The 21,651-nt window shown below is 41.2% G+C and overlaps 1 protein-coding gene across 13 annotated transcripts in view; it reads right to left on the reverse strand.

The window, feature by feature from the left end:
• Atg10 (autophagy related 10) overlaps window positions 1-21,651 on the reverse strand; it is a 290,792-nt gene that overhangs the window by 119,422 nt on the left and 149,719 nt on the right. For 6 of the 13 annotated variants that reach the window (NM_001429164.1, NM_001109505.2, NM_001429163.1 and 3 more), the window contains 1 exon segment: window positions 1,326-1,461. In NM_001429164.1, coding sequence (NP_001416093.1) covers window positions 1,326-1,461 — 136 coding nt within the window. 13 annotated transcript variants of the gene reach the window in all.

Here is a 21,651-nt window from a genome sequence, read left to right on the forward strand (position 1 = left end):
GTACTGAAGAACCAGAACTACTGTCCTGTGTCCTCTCCCTGCCGCCGTGGTTCATCTCTGAATCTAGATGATGCTAGGTAGGGCGACTGCTAACTAGAATCCAGGAAAGCATTCCCCCACCCACCCCCCACTTTTAGTAGAGAGGACAGCGTGCAGGCAAGAAATCCTTTTTAACCTCTGGACTCCAAATCAAATATAATTACAATAAAGCAAATGTTTAAAGGTTAGTAATAATCATATGGATGAGTCTGCAGCAAGAGTTCGAGAGTTAGTAAACTATTGGTGTCCTCAGTCCTCAAGTCCCAGGTTAAAAATTAACCCGAAATTGTCAGTTCTTAGGAACTGCACCTCAGATTAAAAATCTTCTCACCGGGGAGTCTCTAAGAATTTGCTCTTGTTTTAAATCGTAAGTGCTTGTTAAACTGCCAGCCCCGCAAAACTGGAGACCATTAAACAATATAAAGCGGCGAGTGATTAAACCCACCAAACACACGCTCAAAGCAGCTTAAGCTACTTTTTAATTAAAAATAAAATATCATTGGCGAAATTCAGATGGCTTAGCTATCCGGAAGTTTGTAGTCTGCAAAGGCAGTGTTGCCGAGAAAGGCATGCACAGAAAGAGACACAAGGTAAGAGGTGGGCTGGATGGAGCTCCGAGTGCAAGGTACCCTGAAGCTGACCTGATTTAGCCAGCGGCCTCCCTGATCTCCCCAAGCTGCAGTGTGAGGACACCATGTGGCTGCCACTAAATAAACTTCACTAGCAGAGGCCTCCAAGGAGACAAGGTGTCCACCTTCTTGGCAGGAGAATGAGTTAAATAACAGCACAGCGAGACACTGAGGCATTTGAGATGTGAAGATGGCTAACGGAGGTGTTACTGCTAGTCTTAAGTATGCTTTACGCCAACCAATAAACAGCTCTTGAAATAACCATAAGCTCTTGGTGAAAGAAGCCCAGGAACTTTTGAGTTAATGGCATTGCTTGAGACAGAAAGACATCTTTACTGCAAAAGTGAGAAGTAAATAAACATTGCAGCTTTAAGTTGTTCCTACTTGTTTAAAGTCAAGAACGGCCAGGTGGCTTAGTCACCTTCAGGCAAGAGGCCAGAAATGCGAAGATCAGATTTAAGGCTGGGATGATATCATTCACTGTGAAGTCTGTTCTTTCTGAAGCATGAGAAGTCTTACTGGTAAAACCTTACCTCACTCACAGCTTTTTATTTTTACCTCTATTTTCTTCCTCCCTCGGGAACGATTTTCCAAATGGGCTCCCTGTCTTATATGTAAATTTTATAAATTCGCTTTCTGTATTAGACATGGTCTTACCTAAAAAGCTTGCCCTAAAGTACAGAACGGGCACTTGGTAGCTACAGGAGTATAAGACATGATACTCCTGTCTAATCACTGCCGCCGCCGCAGGCCCCACGGCTTCAGAATCATCCACTGGTAGCTCCAAGTTCTCCTGAGGGGACAAAAAAGCAGAGACTAAGCCAACCCACGTTTGTCAATTAAAACAACAATAAAACAACAAACAACAACAACAACAACAACAACAACACCCGAGTGCAAAGGCAGAGAGGGAGAGATAAGCGCTTCTCCCTGCTGAGAGAACAGTTAAGTAAATTCAAGGCTAGGGGGTAAGAAAAAGGGAGTTACCCACACAAACACTTAACATTTGAGTCCTAGGTAAACAGTAAAACCAGAAAACATTAGCATCATTAAGTAATTCCAGATTGTTTGGGGGAACAAAGCAGCTCTCAGTAGAGAAACAAGAAGGGGGCTGGGGAGTGGGGTGGGGCACAGGTGGGGGCAGCACCGAGAACTTCTACAGCAGAACTCTGAAGCTTCCACTGTGCGATTTTTAGCAACAAGAGCTGTGAAAACTAAAATCCGTCCTAACAACTGAACACAGGCCATGGAATGCCCCTATAGGTTCTATTGCACTTGCCCAAAGATGACTCATTACAATGAACAATACCCAGTTCCATCCGGAATAAGTTATTTGGCAAGAGTCTGAGTTTGCTAGGTGTATTTCGGATCCCAAGTAATTCCGATTTTGTTATCTTGTGTATCTTTGGTACAGCTTAACAATAAATGTTGACTTAGGGTGTGGTCATCAGCATACTACAGTTAAACAAGGCTGTGTGAGCAGAGATGGCAACAGTCATTCCACTTCCCAAGTACTCCTTCTTCACTGACTAGTTCTTTCGTATCGTGCATGGGCAACTCTGAAGGATGTGTCTTTACATTTAGAAGCAACTGATAGGGCATGTTGAGTCAGGGTTGCCGGGTCCATCCGTGTGCACTTACTTATTTGTGCTGGAGAATTTCTCCTTTGAAATTAAATTAAATTAGTAGGAAGAATGAAGCAAGTGGGCTTGGCTCATTTCAGCTTCTCGTCAAAACAGCAACAGCAGCCACGAACAGTCAGAAAGAACTAGAGAAGAGATGGTGAACTTTATCAATATGAAATCCGGTTGCCTGTGGAGATAAGGCGGGAGGGAGCTGCTCTCTGGATCTGTTTCTCCTTCCCTAACTCCCTGCTCACAGTCAGCTCCCTAGGAGACACTACAGTAGACAAGTCACAATGGGAGGTATTTATACAACGGTTGTCACCCAACATCTGTAAACATATCAATTAAATACAAGGAATTAAATAATCAGCGAGAAATCATTCAACTAAATACTCCAGATACAATTAACGCAACAACAAAAGAGAGGCATTCTTTTTCTGTTTATTTAATTTTAGCCGCAGGTCTAGAGATCTGTTGCAATAAATTTTTAACCAAGTTCTTCCTTTTTGGTTCACAACTGGGTTATTTCACATTTATAATTTCTTTTGTTTCTCAACATAATAAAAGAATTGCAACCTGTCATGAGTTGGATCTTAAGTGTCCTCACAGGGTCATGCGTTAAAGGTTTGGTTGTCATAGATGGTACTCTTTAGTAGAACCCTTAAAAGAGGTAGGCGTTCAACCATGTTTGTTGGGGATATAACTTGATACAGCTTTCTGTCGAGGACAGTTTGTCAGTATATCTTCAATTTAAAAATATATCTACTCGCTGATACAGTTAGTGGTTTCACTGTTGGAAATCTGAACCACAGGAAAACGAGAGTATGAGGACACAGAAGCTAGGATCTTCATTGCAGGAGAAATATTACATAATCAACCTAGAATATGTAACAATAAAGACATGTTTTTAAAAAATGCCAGCTATGAGGTAGTTCTGCAATGGTATATGGGAAGGCATGAAGACTGCAGACCATTTGTAAATGAGAATCTGAAGGGCCGCACCATATCAGAACATGGTTCAGGGCAGAGGGTGCAGAGGACAGAGAAGAGGTACATATGGGTGTGCCAACAGCTCTGGGAAAGAGAGGGAGGGTGCCCTTGCTTGGTCGACATGGTTACAAACTGAAGGAAAGAAGAACTGCATGTGACACTCTCCCTGCTCATCTACTAATTTTTTAATGACTCGGTGTATCAGTCGACTTTCCAACAGGACAGCATAGCTGAAGAAAACCATCTTACAAGAGGGAAGAAGTTATTTGCAGTTATTTGACCCCTAGTTTCAGTCCACAGTTGTGTGGCTCTGACAGGACACCATGGTGGAGTGTTCCGTGAGTCCCCCTCTTCCGTGTCTAATTACTACTGAGCTTTCATTGTGGCCGTTTGATGAGTTCTTGAATTGCAGTTTTTGCTTGAATTTCTGCCTTTCTTTAGTCTTCGCAAAGGCAAACGTCTACCTGTATGTCGATTGCTTTATTCTTTCATGAAGTGTTTGATATTTAGCTTGCTTGGATTTTTTGTAGAATTACTCTTCAGGTATTAGAATATACTTTTTGTATATTAGAAATAATAACTTAGCGATAAATATGTATGTCTACAACCTAGAAAAATGTGTGAGATATATATATACATATATATATATGTTTTCACACAGTTTTCTTGCAAACTATTTATTAGTCCTTATTACAAAGCTTTTTTTTTTTTTACAAAGCTTTTTAATATACAGTCAAATCTGCACATTTTGTGTGTGCAGCTTTTGAGTCCCATACCTTCAATGGAAAGCCTCTTACATAACCCAACTTATGTTCAGTAATCATAAATATATTAATTTTCTATAAAGATGAAAGTTGTTAAATTAACATTAGATAGTTAATTATCTAAACTTAACATTTTGCCTATATTTCAAGATTTTTTTTTGAGACAGACACTGGCAATACAGCCCAGACTAGACTCTAACTCATGATCCCACTGTCTCTGCTTCCTAAGCAGGAAGACTATGAGCATGCGTCTCCGTGACAAGCTCCCAGAATCCTTTAGTGCATCCTTTTCTCTTTGACTTGAAGTATTTCCATGACTATAATTTAAGAGTGTGCAGGTATCTGTATGTTTATAATCTTTAGTTATTTATCATCTCAGACTATACCTTTTAGTTAGTGTGTGTGTGTGTGTGTGTGTGTGTGTGTGTGTATGTGACATATTTTTCTAGGTTGTAGACATACATATTTATCTCTAAGTTACTATTTCTAATATAAAAAGAGTATATTCTAATACACGAAGATTAATTCTACAAAAAATGCAAGCAAACTAAATATCAAACACTTCACAAAAGAATAAACCAATCAATATACAGGTAGATGAGCGCACACACACACGTTATATGTGTAGGACAAGTGTCTTCCTCTATTGCCATCCACCTTATTATCTTGAGACAGGGTCTCGATAACCCTGAGTTGTCAGTGAATGTGTGGGCCTGCCTGCATCTATCCCCAAATGCTAAGTTTACAAGTAGCCACATGCCTGCGTTTGTGTGTGATGGAGTTTGGATCCTTGCACTTGTAAAGTAAGTGTCTGTGCCCACAGAGCCACCTCTCCGGCTCCATCACTGAGCAATTTTTCAGAAACATTCTGAGTCTAAGGAAATGAGCTCTTAATGGCTGCAGAAAACCATAGTGATGCATTATCTGAGACAGCCTTACCAGAGAAAGGAAAATTTTTAAAAGAATATCCTGCAGCCTCATTCAAATTAAGAACTCAAGAATGTGTTGGGGGTAAGACACATTTCTGGTCCCACAAAGTTTAAGAAATAAGGGACAAGGAACAAACAGGCCTTGTGGAGAGCCCATTAAAAGCTTCCAGCCAATCGCTGTTCTCACTGGCAGCTACACGCACTCATACATACGAGAACATTGCATAGCCCCTGCACTAACATACACACACACACACACACACACACACACACACACACACACACACACACACACGGTCCAGTAAAACTGCGCATTTGGGTAAGAATGGTGTACTGTATCAGGGTCCACATTCCAGTTGTCATAGTTACCATAGTTTTACAAAAAATCACCACTGGGACAAAACACTGCATATGCATATGGGATCTGGCTGATGACTTAGTAATTACGGTTTCCAGGACCTGGAGGAGCTAGTCACAAATATGGCGGAGCGGTCATGCTATTAACAAGAACCCAATGTGTAGAATTTGTTTAAGATAATTAGGGCAGTGAGTAAGTCCAAGCGCAGGCGGGCATGACTAGTCACAAAGTAGTGGGTGTAGGGATTGCTTGACAGCTCCTAGCGTGTTCATTTGACTGCTCTATCAACTCTAGTGAACATTTAATCCTCCAAATAAAACTAAGGAAAATTTTTCTGACATTGTTACAGTAAACAGGCTCAGAGAATTAACGCTAAGAGGAACTTTAATCTTTGTTTCTCGCCCAATACTCTCAGCTGATGTATACAAACAAGGCCCAGAAATGCAGTTGGCATCAAGGGAGTCAGAAGCAAGGGCTGGCACTGCAGCCACATTTTGTTCTGCCTACAGTTCATCCTCAGAATTGGAACTTTCCCTTCTGGAGGGAGGAGGGGGGACTCAGAAGCATCAGTGAAAGAGGAGGCTCAGGAGCCGGACCAAAGCTACATGAGTCACAAGGCTCCTCTCCAGGTTATATTAGCAGTAAAGATAGCTGGAGGAGAGGAGTCTCCTCAGAGGACTAGGAGTAGGAAGGGTCTAGGGGATTAAGTTCCAGGGATAAGGCATCTATAGGAAGCCAAGGTAAAGCGGGATTTCCACAGCGTCCGCTTCCACTACCCGCGTGCTGCCCACGTGCCTGAAAGTAGTCCCAAACTGACGGTGTGGGACTCCACAGTCTCCAACACAGAGGTGCGGGCTCTCAGCTCTCTTGAGCCGCTTTTTATGGACTGGAAAGATGTTTGTTTGCTTCAGTTCGGGAAAAGTCACTCAGCCACTACAGTAAGCCACTTCTCAATTATTACTGCACTGGATTTTGGCTGATACTCAAAACATAATAGCATTTTTAGCTTAATGTTTTGCTTTTTTCATTAGGTAGTGTTTTAAATATTTGGATTTACTTAATTTGATATTAAGAGTTATTAGTAAAAGAACTCACAATACATTTATTTTCCTCGAGATGTTACTAATTCATTGAACGAGAAGAAACCTATGCTCAGAAAATTATATTCATTCATGGAGCTAAAAGATTAAGTAGTTACATTAATTATAGAAACCTTGATTTTATTGAATTCAATTAACAATAAGTTGACAGTGATCTCTCATTTAGTAAATCTGATATGAATTAAGCTTAACAACTAAATCCCATTAAGTAGGGATCTTGCTGAAGACACTTCATAGATATTTTATTGAAAGCAAATCCAAATAGAGTGTTGAGCTTTGGAAATGAGATCTGTATCTCTATTTATCCTACAGCGAGAAATAATTACAGGGAGAGAAGGTGCACTCCTATCGTGAGCCATCTCTGACTGTTACTGAGCACATATAAGAATGAGCTCTGTTCACAATGGTCCTCAAGGAAAAGACGGTCACCTCAGTCATCTTGGTCTCTCTTAGATTCAAACCGAGAGTCGGTGGCTCAAAATTCATGGCCAGGAGCCAAGGAGGGGGCAGTGGGCCAGAGCTAGTTCCAAGGCTGCTTTTGAGCTGTGTCCGCTTGTACTCATCGAGGGCACCCAATTACTGTAGCAAGCTATGCTATGTAGTAAGCCATTTGCTGAGTGTCCTGAACCAACAGCCATGTGGCACTTACCGGGGTTTAGACTGATGAAGCCTTTTGCCCAATGAAAAGGCAGTTATTGAATAAGAAATGTTGTGATTATATTTGATATGAGTTATAAAAATAATCTGTGGGACTTTAAGTCACTACTCTCGTGTTTTTCGTCCTCATCACCTTACCGTGCCGTAGTCTTTTTGCTATCTTAATGACTGGGATGATTTTTTTTTCTCATGAACTTTGTAGCTTTTAAGCTAGTCACGATCACACAAACCACTGAGAATGATGTCATTTTCTTAGAAATGCATCTGTTATATGTGGCACATAAGGGGAATGGTGTTCCATGCAACCCAGGTGGCACTGAACCCACAGGGGACATAGATGGTCCACAGAAGGCACCGTAGCTATGCCCTTCTTAACCAGCATTATTATCAGAGGAACGACTGATATAAAAGGGGAAAGGGAGTTGGCCACTTTGCTTATGTTTTATGTTGGCATCCTCATCACCAATGTACGTTGGATTCTCTCCAGTACAAAATTAAGCCCTTTTCTGTGCTGAAGGGCACACGAGGCAGGAGGGAAGGACTCAGATACCTGGCAGAGTGCATCTGGCAGTTTTCTGCAGTTTATAGCTATCCCGGGCATGCAGTTCTCAGTCCCTGTTTTCTAAAAACCACAAAGGAGACAGCAACCCTGTTAGTGCCTGGAGCTGGGAAGCAAAAAGGCTGAGTACAGGGTAGACTGTGGAAGGGGCTGTCTATCAGAGTTCATCTCCTGTGGCGAGAAGAAACAGGGCTTCACAGTACCTTGCATGTTAAAGGCCATTAGTGCCTCCATCATACCATAGCGCTCACTTTCCTAGAAACAAAAACAAGAGAGCCCATTCAGCCTTTTTAAAAGGGTAGATTCTTTTCTTTCTCTCTCTTTTTTTAAAGATTCATTTATTTATTATATAGAAGTACACTGTAGCTATCATCAGACACACCAGAAGAGGGCATCAGATCTCATTACAGATGGTTGTGAGCCACCATGTGGTTGTTGGGAGTTGAACTCAGGACCTCTGGAAGAGCAGTCAGTGCTCTTAACCACTGAGCCATCTCTCCAGATTATTTTCATTTATGATTTCTACCTATCTAATGTAAGGGAATTAGCAGGATGAGACTTCAAAAGTCTGGCATTCCTTGTATAAATAATGACTAACTAAAAGAACACGGAAGATTTTCAGGTATTTTACCTATCAAAAGTCAGTGAGCCAAGTTTCTTCTCAGTTGTCTTTTCCACTCTACGTCAGAAAGCAGCAATGTTAGGATGTATGTGACATGATGATGTGTATGATGTCATTTGTTCCTTTGCTCTAGGAAGAATGTCCACAGCCACCCAACAACTAAGACACTGAGCAAAGACACAAAGTCTTTAGCCTCCGAGCCCAAGACTCTGCCTTTCTTCAAAGACATCAGATTCTTAAGAGAACCTGAAGGATAAACAGATGTGCTTCTGGGCTCCACACTCAAACTTTGAACTCAGTGATTCTAGGCTGAGATTTAACATCACTGCCTATTAGTGATGTTCCTGATGAATTTACTGTAGATGGTAATGAACAACTCCAGAAAGCCTTGTCTCATATGTTTACATATTAGTGTAATTGTGGCTTCAAAGAATGAATTGGGTAGTATTCCTTCTTTTCTATTTTGTGGAATAGTTTGAAGAGTATTGGTATTAGGTCTTCTTTGAAGGTCTTATAGAATTCTGCATTAAACCAATATGGTCTTGGGCTTTTCTTGGTTGGGAGACTTTTAATGACCACTTCAATTTCTTTAGGGGTTATAGGACTGTTTAGATGGTTTATCTGATCGTTATTTAACTTTGGTACCTGGTATCTGTCTAGAAAATTGTCCATTTCATCCAGATTTTCCAGAAATGTTGAGTATAGGTTTTTGTAGTAGAGTCTGATAATTTTTTGAATTTCCTCAGTTTCTGTTGTTATGTCTCCCATTTCATTTCTGATTTTGTTAATTTGGGTACTGTCTCTGTGCCCTCTGGTTAGTATGGCTAAGGGTTTATCTATCTTGTTGATGTTCTCAAAGAATCAGCTCCTGGTTTTGTGGATCTTCTGTATAGTCCTTTTTGTTTCTACTTGGTTGATTTCAATCCTGAGTTTGATTATTTCCTGTTGTCTACTCCTCCTGGGTGTATTTGCTTCTTTTTGTTCTAGAGCTTTCAGGTGTGCTGTCAAGCTGCTAGTGTACGTTCTCTCTAGTTTCTTTTTGGAGGCACTCAGAGCTATGAGTTTTCCTCTTAGCACTTTCATTGTATCCTAAAAGTTGGGTATGTTGTGCCTTCATTTTCGTTAAATTCTAAGAAGTCTTTAATTTCTTTCTTTATTTCTTTCTTGACCAAGTCATCACTGAGTAGAGCATTGTTCAGCTTCCATGTGTATGTGGGCTTTCTGTTGTTTTTGTTTTTATTGAAGACCAGCCTTAGTCCGTGGTGATCTGATAGGATACATGAAATTATTTCAATTTTCCTGTATCTGTTGAGGCCTGTTTTTGACCAATTATATGATCAATTTTGGAGAAGGTACCATAAGGTTCTGAGAAGAAGGTATATTCTTTTGTTTTAGGATGAAATGTATAGATATCTGTTAAATCCATTTAGTTCATAACTTCTGTTAGTTTCTACTGTGTCTCTGTTTAGTTTCTGTTTCCATGATCTGTCCATTGATGAGAGTGGGGTGTGTGATTCTTGTATGTGTGATGCTTTGAGCTTTAGTAGAGCTCTCAGCTCTTTCTCTAACACCATGTTTGCCAGTATGCCTGCATGCTTCCTACCATGACAATGAACTACAAGCCAGACCCAATCAAATGCTTTCCTTTATAAGGGATGCTGTGGTCATGGGGTTTCTTCACAGCAATTGAAGACTGACAAAGATAGTCCCCTTATTCAATGGATATTAAGTAGGATAGTGTATAAAACTGCCTGGCATGTAGAAAGTTTACTATTAACTCATTCATTCATCAACAAATGTTTCAGAGTGTCTCTGTGTTCCAAATCAAGGGTCACAAAACCCTTATCTTAAAGACTGATAGTAAAACTTCAGGCTTTGTACAGTCTATAAAAATGCTCAAAGCATGAAAGAAGCCTAGAAATATGCAAATTAGTGAATTTGACTTTGTTCCAACTAACCATTATTTATGGACACTAATATTTAAGTTTCACATAATTTTAATGAGGCAAGAAATACTGTTTGATTTTTATACCATGTGTTTTTATAGCTTGTGGGATATATAGAAATAGGCAGTATGGAGGAGACTGTGTCTCCTAAAACTGACAGGGAAGCTTCATTCATGATATCATAAAAAAGTGACTGCCTAAACACGTCCTGGTCAATAATATGAGTAGACATGCTAAATTGGAAGAGGGAAATCTCACCGGATTCTACCCCTTAAGCAAAGAAGCACAGGCTTTTAATTACTATTGTGCCTAGTGATGAGCCCCCTAACCAGTTATCTAATACCAAGTGGTCAGCCCTGACGTCATACACAGTCAAGCAAAACCAAGCAGACTTAGGAGGTTTCTATTTATATATTTATATATACATAAATTTATAACAATGATAATTGAAGAAAAAGAAAAAAGAGGCCGTTAATGGGAGATGGTGTGAAAGGGGATGAAATAGGAGGGGCTGGAAAGGAAAAAGGGAGATAATGATATTTTAGGAGAGCTGGGCAAAGCAGGAGAGCTGGTAGGCTGAACAAGTCACCTATCACTCAGGCCCAGATCCAGGACTTTGAGTTGGCCCATCCCAACATCTACCCCATCTATGAACTGCTGGAGTGCATGATGGGGCAGGTTCTGTGGCTCCAGAGCTGCAGGATCTCTATGACACAGGGCAACAACAGGATCTGAGAGAAGTCTCTGTGAGGATCCAGTAGTGATAGAGTAGCAGAAGCCAGAGGCCTCAAACCAGACCAGTGACTCATTGCAATGAACATTTGCAAGTAAAACTGTTCAGGCAGAAGGGTATATGACACACTGTGACACAGCACAGCTTCCACGGTGAGATCTTTCTTTGCTTGTTTACTTTATTTTTGTCTTTTGGCAGGAAGGTTGCAACAGTGGAGGGCAGAAATGGAGGGATGAGGAGATGAATGGGATTGTGGTGCACGATGTAAAATTCACAAGAAATCAATAAAACATTAGAAAAAAAATAGCAGGCAGCAGACCACGTTTGACCACCCCTAGGGTCTAGGAATCAGAAAAGACAGGAACAATATTCTGTTCTGCACTGCAGATATACAAATGATCAAATGACCTCACAAATACTGTAAAATGACAATTTCAAGAGATGCAATTAGAGAAAGCCTTCCTCATTTTCAGAGTCTATACAAGCTCACCTGTTCTATAAATTTGTTTTTTTGAGAATATGTTTTCTCCAGGTCTTCCATATAAACTGAGTTTTCTGTAGTGACTGGCCTCTGTATATCATAATCACCCTGCTCCAGTGTTTCTTTCAGTGGTCTCACAACTGGTCCTGGCAGATTTTTAGCAACTGTTTTTGTGTAAAAGCATTGAATTGTTATCACTGAGGATCACTCACTGGTCATCTGGAATCTTCTGAACTTCTCTTGCTGCAGTCTACTATAAGGCCTTTGGCTACACTCTGTTCTGCTCCTGTGTCTTTCTGCTACTAGCAACAATTTCTTTCTCATCTTTAACACATACCTATATCGATCTGTTTATAGATAGATATGCAAACATGCAAGCTCAGGTGACCCCAAGGTAACAGTGAGACTGGAACACATGTGAACAGGTATGTCCAGGCTGCCAAGTGGCAGCCACGGGACATGGCAGGTATGAGACCAACATGAGCCACCACTTGGATACCCTGGACCATGCCAACAATATGGACCTGCATATTGTGCCATGTGGTGGTGCTGGGACATGGATGTATGTGAATAGGCATGTCCTCTCTGTGTGAACAAGGTTAGTCTTCATGCTCTGGGTGCTTTTCAGTAAGTTACTAGCCAGTAATTGACACCACTACCTCTAAGTGTGATACACATGTGAGGTGAAGTTAAGTCATTAGTAGTAAATTTAAGTTTATGTTTGAAAAGACAATTTCAAACTTGAGCAGGCTAATTTTGAAAACTCTGTTCAGACTTTGTTTATCTACTACACCTTGGTTTTCCTCTAAGGTTTCTTTGGAGAAATCATTTGAAGCCCCGAGCCTGAGAAACAGCAGCTGCACTAATTGAACACAGATGAACAGGGGACTGTCCTGCTGAGGCCAGTGGCTAGGTACACTGCACTGAGCTATAAACACGGAAATGATCTGGACCTCCTGCTAGTGTCTGGGCCTTGGTTCATTTTAGGATGTTTTGGTAAGACATGGCACCGTATTCTCTGACAAGTGAGTGGACACACTAACACAGATCTGTATTTAAATATCAGTAATGCAAACTCAAGAGTAGTTATTGTGTTATTCCCGAAATCTCATCCCAATGGCATGTTCTGAAAGCTCACTGGTACCCAGACCCTTGGAGAGCAAAGTTAGAAGATGGCAGAACTGATCTTTGGCCTCATCCCCTTGATTCTCGTGACCTTGTTCTCCTCTTTCAGCCCTCTTGTCTGATCCCAATACCAAGGAGCTGGACAAAGTCACCCACAGTAAATGCCACGGCCTGTGCATATTAACGCTGCCAAGAATCTTTACCTTTTAAACGAAAGTTTCCTGAACACAGATGTCTTCGTAAATACCACCCATATAGTCTGAGTGGCAGAGACTGCAGGGCGGTGACGGTGGCTTCCCTGGAACCCTTTGGAATATGCCTTGTGGGTGTCTGCCCACTACACTGAGGAGAGGTGAGCCCCGGAATGACTGCACAAAGGGGGACATGGGCATCACCGGTGCCTTCTAAAATGCAGAACTTACTTCTGGAAGGAGCTGTGTTTGTCTACAGGTGCTGGACCCCATGTGCCCCTGTCATCACGTCAGGACTCACCACCGCCTGTTCTCCTCACATTGCTAACGAGAAGTCAACATTCAACACGGGTTTCCAAAGAAGAAAAGAAAAGAAGTTTAAGCTCAGAATACTGAATCAATGTCTTTTTCTGGTTCCTGATAATGACAAAGAATGACTTGCATAGTAAGAAAAATGCTAATTTTATTAAAATGCTATCAGTTGTGGCTTTTAAACTAACTTCTAGCAGTCTAAAATATTATACGAGTGGTTTCATATATCAGCTCTAACATCTTTGGGATCATTTGTGTACACAGTTGCCATATTTATAAAAAAAAAAAACAGCAAATCCAGAACTGACTTGTTTTCTAAATGACTTGAGAAGTTGTCATTAAGAAGCATCTGCCACTTTACTGCATTCGCGTAAAGCATTCTTGTGCCTCTATAATGGACTACAGAGCAGGCGTTTTAAAGCAGTACACACACACAGCAATGCGTGTCATAAAAAGATAAAGAGCTATAACATAATTAATGATCTCCGCTCCTCTATAATGCATTTTATTTTAATAGGTGAAGTTCTTCTTTACAATCAACATGACAGGAGTCTAAAAATGCAAAGAGAAAGTCTCTCCAGACCAAATGCCCACATCCCCATGGACATCTGTAGGGAATCAATTATTTTGTGTGTGCATTAAATGTCAAACCAAGAAAAGATTCTTTTACTGTGAATGTGAGGCAAATATCTTAAGTCATGATCAGCTTAAGAAAAAATAAACCTTAGCCAAGACATTCACTTGGCAGTAGCCTTGAGCACAGGAAGCGGAAGCAGAACCTTTAGTAACGGGAAGGCTGCTGCATTTGCAAACATTCACAGGGGCAGTCAGAAACCAGGAAGGCGCTCCTAGTACTCAATAGTAGACCCTTTAATAGGCGAAAGTTTAACACAGGAACAGTGGCTAACAACCACACGAACGTCTGAGAAAAACAAAAAACAAAACCCTACACTGAAGATCCATGTTCTGTGGGGGTCCCCGTCTTAGCATGAGTTACTACAAGAAGCAGACCTTGAGATGAGGCTTCGAATGTCAGTCATCTATTTGAAAGTGATTTCAGGAGCATCAGTAAGAGAGTAGGGTTATGAGGACATGAAATAGGCAGGGAAGGCAATCAGCACCTCGTATAGATCACTTGCTAAGCAAAAGTGATCCTATTGGGACCCTCTGAGAGACTAAAGAATGTGCCTCAGACTTTCCTACCTGAGCTGTTACAAGTCACTTATTAGAATCAGTTAGAATCTATTTATTAAATCTCACTACTTCCTGGTGGTGAGTGACTTTGGGGTGTTAGCTCCTAAAATCACAGCGCTATATCACCCTGGAGCGGAGTTTGCTCTAGCTATGCTAGAACACCCTTGGGCAAAGCCCCAGGAGTACCGCCATTGAATGGTATACACCAGACATGGAGATGGGAATGGGTCTAGAAACCACCACCAATAAACAGTACAGCAGTCAGGCAACAGTTCCCAGTCTTTTATCCAAAACTATGATCTCTACTGTGATTTGAAAAATGTAGGAAATAAACAAGTAAGTCTAGACAAAGAATGATTTGGTGGTCAATACTTACTGGAGGCTTTCCATAATATTTACCTATTCTAGTTTGTATGAATAGAATTTCACTAAAGAAATATTAATGTTGGAGCATGGGGTGTAGCCGAGACACCACTAAGAATTCGATGTAACACAGAATTTACCTTTATTTTATGAAATTATATAATTTTATAAACTAAATAATATACAATTTTATTATTTATTGCCTATCTAAAATTCTCCACATTCTGAATCCCTACCAGGGCATGAAAATTGGACATGTATTTTTTTTGATGTCCTCTATCTCCCTGCCGAATTTGTCTTAAAAATAAATAAATATTTTAGGAAGAAGCATATTAACTCCATTGGACAAAGGACAGCTACCACTTTAAGAAATCCAGGGGAACAAGAAAAAGAGCTGACAGGAGAGGGGGTGGCAAAATTGAAAGAGTTAAGCGGTAGGAACATTTCCTGTGACCGAGATGACTGGAGCCTTTCCTTCATCCCAGTCTATCACAGTGAACAATATTAACACTCCTATATGAAGAATTAGAAATCTACACTTTCCTTGAGCACAGGAAGCGGAAGCAGAACCTTTAGTAACGGGAAGGCTGCTGCATTTGCAAACATTCACAGGGGCAGTCAGAAACCAGGAAGGCGCTCCTAGTACTCAATAGTAGACCCTTTAATAGGCGAAAGTTTAACACAGGAACAGTGGCTAACAACCACACGAACGTCTGAGAAAAACAAAAAACAAAACCCTACACTGAAGATTAATACTCTGTATTAATAAATGTCTTATACATTAAAATTTCAATTCATTTAACTTCATGTCAGCTTCTCCACCTCAGAGGCTTCAGAAACTCAAGCCAATTATCTAAATTATTAGTTATAAATATGTATTCATTTAGTAATACTTGTACATACAGCATATCCTAGGACGACATGCTGATTAGATTTTTTTAAATGCAAAAAAAAGTTGCCAATTGTTATATCACAAGTGAACAATTCAGTATGGTACGAGAATGATGTAAATCACATCTCAGGTGACTACAGGCATAGATACTGTGACAAGAGCTATACAAACTTTGGACATGTTCAGGTAATCACAGATGAAGACCTCAGTTTAAAAGATGGCAGTTAGCCTACATAATGAATGGTTCTAATAAGGAGAAATGAGGCACGGGCTAATCTGGGTAGATGTCATGGGGAGAAGGATCCAATAAACAAGATACCAAAGCCTTAGACAACTTAGAAAATTACACGATTTGTATGAAATGTCGTACAGCATCTGAAATAGGACTGATTACTACCTTAATAACAGAAAAGAGGAAAAAGTACAAGAAAACAATAAATCAATCTTCTTCATGAATATTGATATGAAATCCTTAATAAAATTCCAGAAAGTTAAATTTAATAATATATAGTATTAAAAATGACCAAATAAGATGCATTACAAGAATGCAAAGATAGTTCAACACTCAAAATTCAACCAATTTAGTTTGCCATAGTAACCAAGTAAGAGAGAAAAGCCATAAAGCTTTTCTACTGATGCAGGGAAAAAGCATTGAAAGTTAAATTTGTGATTAAAAACTTTCACCAACTTGGGAACAAAAATGATGTTCCTCACCTAAGTGTGCCTCACCTAAAATTCAGTTAAAAGTGCCACTAGGGGGGCTGGAGGGATTGCTAAGCAGGTAAGAGAGCTTGCTATGCAAACAGGAGGACTTGAGTTCAGACCCCACACTCGCATAAAAGCTAACTAAGCCTGGGCGCATGTGTCTGTAATGCCAGCATTTGGGGTCAGAGACAGGTAGATCCTGAGAGCTCATTAGCTACCTGGCCTCACCAAAAAACTTCAGTTTTAGCGGGAGACCCTGTTTCAAAGGAACAAAGGGATGGAAGGATTCACTTGATATCTTCCTCTGGTTTCTGTACACAAGTGCATGGGCATGTGCACCTCTGTGTACGCATACATATGTGTAAACAATTCACACGCATGGACACACATAAACATACATAAACACAACCCCAAGGGTTTTTCTTTTTTAAGGATAGAAACAAATCCTATCAGGGACAGCACTATTTCTGCCCCACTCCCCCAGGGACATCACTCTTAAGATGAAACACCGAATACTCCTTTCTAGATGTAGAGACTGTCCACACCATCCCTACTTCTTTGCAACATTGCCTGGGGGCCGCTGCAATAAGATAAAGGGAGGGGAAGAGGAATGAGAGCAGGAGACGGAGGGAGGCAAGAAAGAAACACTCACTAGAGAAATGGAAGGAGGGAGGAAAGAAGGGAAGAAAGAAGAAAGGGAGGGAAGGGGGAGAGGGGAGGTGTGAAGGATGGCAGGAGATGGAAAATGAAAAGGCAAACTATTTCTAGAAGATATCCCAGTTATGTGAAAGTCATATGATTCTCCAGAGTACCTACCTAAACACACAGTTGTTTTGCAAGGTTCCAGAATTCAATATTAATAGACAGAAGTCAAGTGTAGTTTTATGTGTAACAGCAAGTAATTAAAAGATGAACAATTCAGAAATCCCATTGAAAATAGCACTCAAATCATCAACCACTTAAGACTGGGTCTAACAAAAGACCTGCATGGCTCTGCACTGCTGTATAGAAGGTAATGCTAAAAGAATTCTCTTAGGGCCTCCATAATCTGAGAAATATGTCATGGACTACACATGTCAGAAGAATCTGTATTGTTAAGACATAAAATGCTCTGAAATTGATCGAGAAGAGTCAGTGCAGTTCCAAATGAAGCCCAGCAGGCTAGTGGGAGGCAGTGTACACTCCAATCTACATTTCATTATGCACAGATTTGACAACACAGATACAAATGCCAAGTTGAAATCATAAATTTCTTATACTAGAACCCGGAGGTGTGAGGGTGTGGTTCAGTAGTGGAAACTACCCACCACGTGGAGATGTGAGGCTGTAACAGAAAAACTGTACCTATCATGTGCAAGGTCCTAGGTTTGGATCCTCAATCCTTTCATCCCCCAACACAGGAGAAACAGACATAGGAGACAATCTTTATGGCCTTATCATAAGCAAGAACTTCCTAGCACACCAACAGCATGGCCCTCTCAAATTATAATTGATTTTGAGAGAAGTAAATACTTTGTCCTTATAAAAGTAAGAAATTAAAGACAACACCCGTGGATCCCGGCCCGCAGCAGCTCTCTGCTCCCAAACCCCGTGGGAGAGAGACCTCACCGCCTGATCAGGTGGGCACTCCTGAGGCTGCAGAGCGGAGGAGACCACCAACACTGCCCACCCCTGCCCACATCCCTGGCCCAAGAGGCAACTGTATAAGGCCTCTGGGTTCCCGTAGGGGAGGGCCCAGGAGCGGCAGGACCCCTGCGCCTGAGACACCGCCGGAACCTGAAGGAAACAGACCGGATAAACAGTTCTCTGCACCCAAATCCCGTGGGAGGGAGAGCTAAACCTTCAGAGAGGCGGACACGCCTGGGAAACCAGAAGAGACTGCACTCTGTGCACATCCAGACGCCAGAGGAAAACACCAAACACCATCTGGAACCCTGGTGCACGGAGGCTCCCGGAAAGAGCGGCGCAGATCTTCCCGGTTGCTGCCACAGCGGAGAGTACTTAGGCAGTACCCCACGAGCAAACTTGAGCCTTGGAACCGCAGGTAGGACCAACTTTTCCCCTGCAAGAAACCTGCCTGGTGAACTCAGGACACACGGAGGCAAAATTCCTCTAGGACCGGGCACTTCCTGTGTTTACCGGAAGTCCCACACCCGTGGATCCCGGCCCGCAGCAGCTCTCTGCTCCCAAACCCCGTGGGAGAGAGACCTCACCACCTGGTCAGGTGGGCACTGCCCAGGCTGCAGAGCGGAGGAGACCACCAACACTGCCCACCCCTGCCCACATCACTGGCCCAAGAGGCAACTGTATAAGGCCTCTGGGTTCCCGTAGGGGAGGGCCCAGGAGCGGCAGGACCCCTGCGCCTGAGACACCGCCGGAACCTGAAGGAAACAGACCGGATAAACAGTTCTCTGCACCCAAATCCCGTGGGAGGGAGAGCTAAACCTTCAGAGAGGCAGACACGCCTGGGAAACCAGAAGAGACTGCACTCTGTGCACATCCAGACGCCAGAGGAAAACACCAAATGTCATCTGGAACCCTGGTGCACGGAGGCTCCTGGAAAGAGCAGCGCAGATCTTCCCGGTTGTTGCCGCTGCGGAGAGGACTTAGGCAGCACCCCACGAGCAAACTTGAGCCTTGGAACCACAGGTAGGACCAAATTTTCCCCTGCAAGAAACCTGCCTGGTGAACTCAAGACACAGGCCCACAGGAACAGTTGAAGACCTGTAGAGAGGAAAAACTACACGCCCGAAAGCAGAACACTCTGTCCCCATAACTGGCTGAAAGAAAACAGGAAAACAGGTCTACAGCACTCCTGACACACAGGCTTATAGGACAGTCTAGCCACGGTCAGAAATAGCAGAACAAAGTAACACTAGAGATAATCTGATGGCGAGAGGCAAGCGCAGGAACCCAAGCAACAGAAACCAAGACTACATGGCATCATCGGAGCCCAATTCTCCCACCAAAGCAAACACAGAATATCCAAACACACCAGAAAAGCAAGATCTAGTTTCAAAATCATATTTGATCATGATGCTGGAGGACTTCAAGAAAGACATAAAGAACTCCCTTAGAGAACAAGTAGAAGCCTACAGAGAGGAATCGCAAAAATTCCTGAAAGAATTCCAGGAAAACACAATCAAACAGTTGAAGGAATTAAAAATGGAAATAGAAGCAATCAAGAAAGAACACATGGAAACAACCCTGGACATAGAAAACCAAAAGAAGAGACAAGGAGCTGTAGATACAAGCTTCACCAACAGAATACAAGAGATGGAAGAGAGAATCTCGGGACCAGAAGATTCCATAGAAATCATTGACTCAACTGTCAAAGATAATGTAAAGCAGAAAAAGCTACTGGTCCAAAACATACAGGAAATCCAGGACTCAATGAGAAGATCAAACCTAAGGATAATAGGTATAGAAGAGAGTGAAGACTCCCAGCTCAAAGGACCAGTAAATATCTTCAACAAAATCATAGAAGAAAACTTCCCTAACCTAAAAAAAGAGATACCCATAGGCATACAAGAAGCCTACAGAACTCCAAATAGATTGGACCAGAAAAGAAACACCTCCCGTCACATAATTGTCAAAACACCAAACGCACAAAATAAAGAAAGAATATTAAAAGCAGTAAGGGAAAAAGGTCAAGTAACATATAAAGGCAGACCTATCAGAATCACACCAGACTCTTCGCCAGAAACTATGAAGGCCAGAAGATCCTGGACAGATGTCATACAGACCCTAAGAGAACACAAATGCCAGCCCAGGTTACTGTATCCTGCAAAACTCTCAATTAACATAGATGGAGAAACCAAGATATTCCATGACAAAACCAAATTTACACAATATCTTTCTACAAATCCAGCACTACAAAGGATAATAAAGGGTAAAGCCCAACATAAGGAGGCAAGCTATACCCTAGAAGAAGCAAGAAACTAATCATCTTGGCAACAAAACAAAGAGAAGAAAAGCACACAAACATAACCTCATATCCAAATATGAATATAACAGGAAGCAATAATCACTATTCCTTAATATCTCTCAACATCAATGGCCTCAACTCCCCAATAAAAAGACATAGATTAACAAACTGGATATGCAATGAAGACCCTGCATTCTGCTGCCTACAGGAAACACACCTCAGAGACAAAGACAGACACTACCTCAGAGTGAAAGGCTGGAAAACAACTTTCCAAGCAAATGGTCAGAAGAAGCAAGCTGGAGTAGCCATTCTAATATCAAATAAAATCAATTTTCAATTAAAAGTCATCAAAAAAGATAAGGAAGGACACTTCATATTCATCAAAGGAAAAATCCACCAAGATGAACTCTCAATCCTCATCTTCGGTTGGTTTATATACAAGTGTGCAATTTCTAGGCTTGAAAGTAAAATGATGCTATCTGGTGCTGGATAGAGGAGCCTTATTTTTTATTATGGCAGCTTGCTATTTTTGTAACATGGTGATTTGGTTGAACACAATAAAGTACAGTAGTAACTGAAAAAAAAAAGAAATTAAAGACAAGCCATGCATGTGAGAAATATATATTTGAGAATATGTAAGACTGCTATACTTAAGGAGACAAGACATTTATTTTGAAACACGCTAAGATTTTGGACATACACTTCCCCCAAAACAAAAATGGGTAATGAACATATGACACCACAATGGGATACCACTAAAGGAGTGATTATTATCATAATATGTTTTACAAAAGATGTGCAGGTTGCAATATGAAATGCTATAGCCAGTTTTAAAAAGTGGCTGTTTATAAAAGTTAAACACACATCTGCATTTGACACAATGTCCGTGGCTAGATAATCCCTCCCACCCCCTACCTCCTCACATAATGAAAACACATGACTGGGAAAGGCTGCATACCTGTATCTGTGGTACAGTACACACGATAGCTCCACATGGAAAGCAGCAAATATTAGTCAGTGGAGGGGAAAGTACACTCCACAATAAAACAAAACTCTTGATATGCAATATAATGTGGGTGAATCTTCAGTTTATTGTGCTAGGTGAAGAGTCAGCATACAGAATACATATTTTAGCATCCATTTCATATAAAATGCAATAGAGAAGAACAGGGAGGGAGAAAGAACAAATAACAGTAAGAATGCTTGAAAAAAGCCATAAGGATATTTTATATTTACCTATTTATTCATATATAACTATATATATAGATATATATAGATATAGATATATAGATATAGATATCTTAAATGAAGTCGTGTCGCTTGGGCTGACAATACAGACCATGTACCACAGCCTATCTAACCAAAACCCCAATACCAGGCACACAAGAAATCTCCTTTTGAGCTGTTGATTAGAATAGTCCAAAAGACCCCTAAACCAATATAGATTATAGGTTATCTATGCTACCTGTGGTTGGCTTGGTTGACTCTCAGAGGTTGAAGGTTAAGCCC

Source organism: Rattus norvegicus, chromosome 2 (assembly GCF_021556685.1).
Source record: "Rattus norvegicus strain SHRSP/BbbUtx chromosome 2, alternate assembly SHRSP_T2T, whole genome shotgun sequence".
In the NCBI taxonomy this organism is placed as follows: domain Eukaryota; kingdom Metazoa; phylum Chordata; class Mammalia; order Rodentia; family Muridae; genus Rattus; species Rattus norvegicus.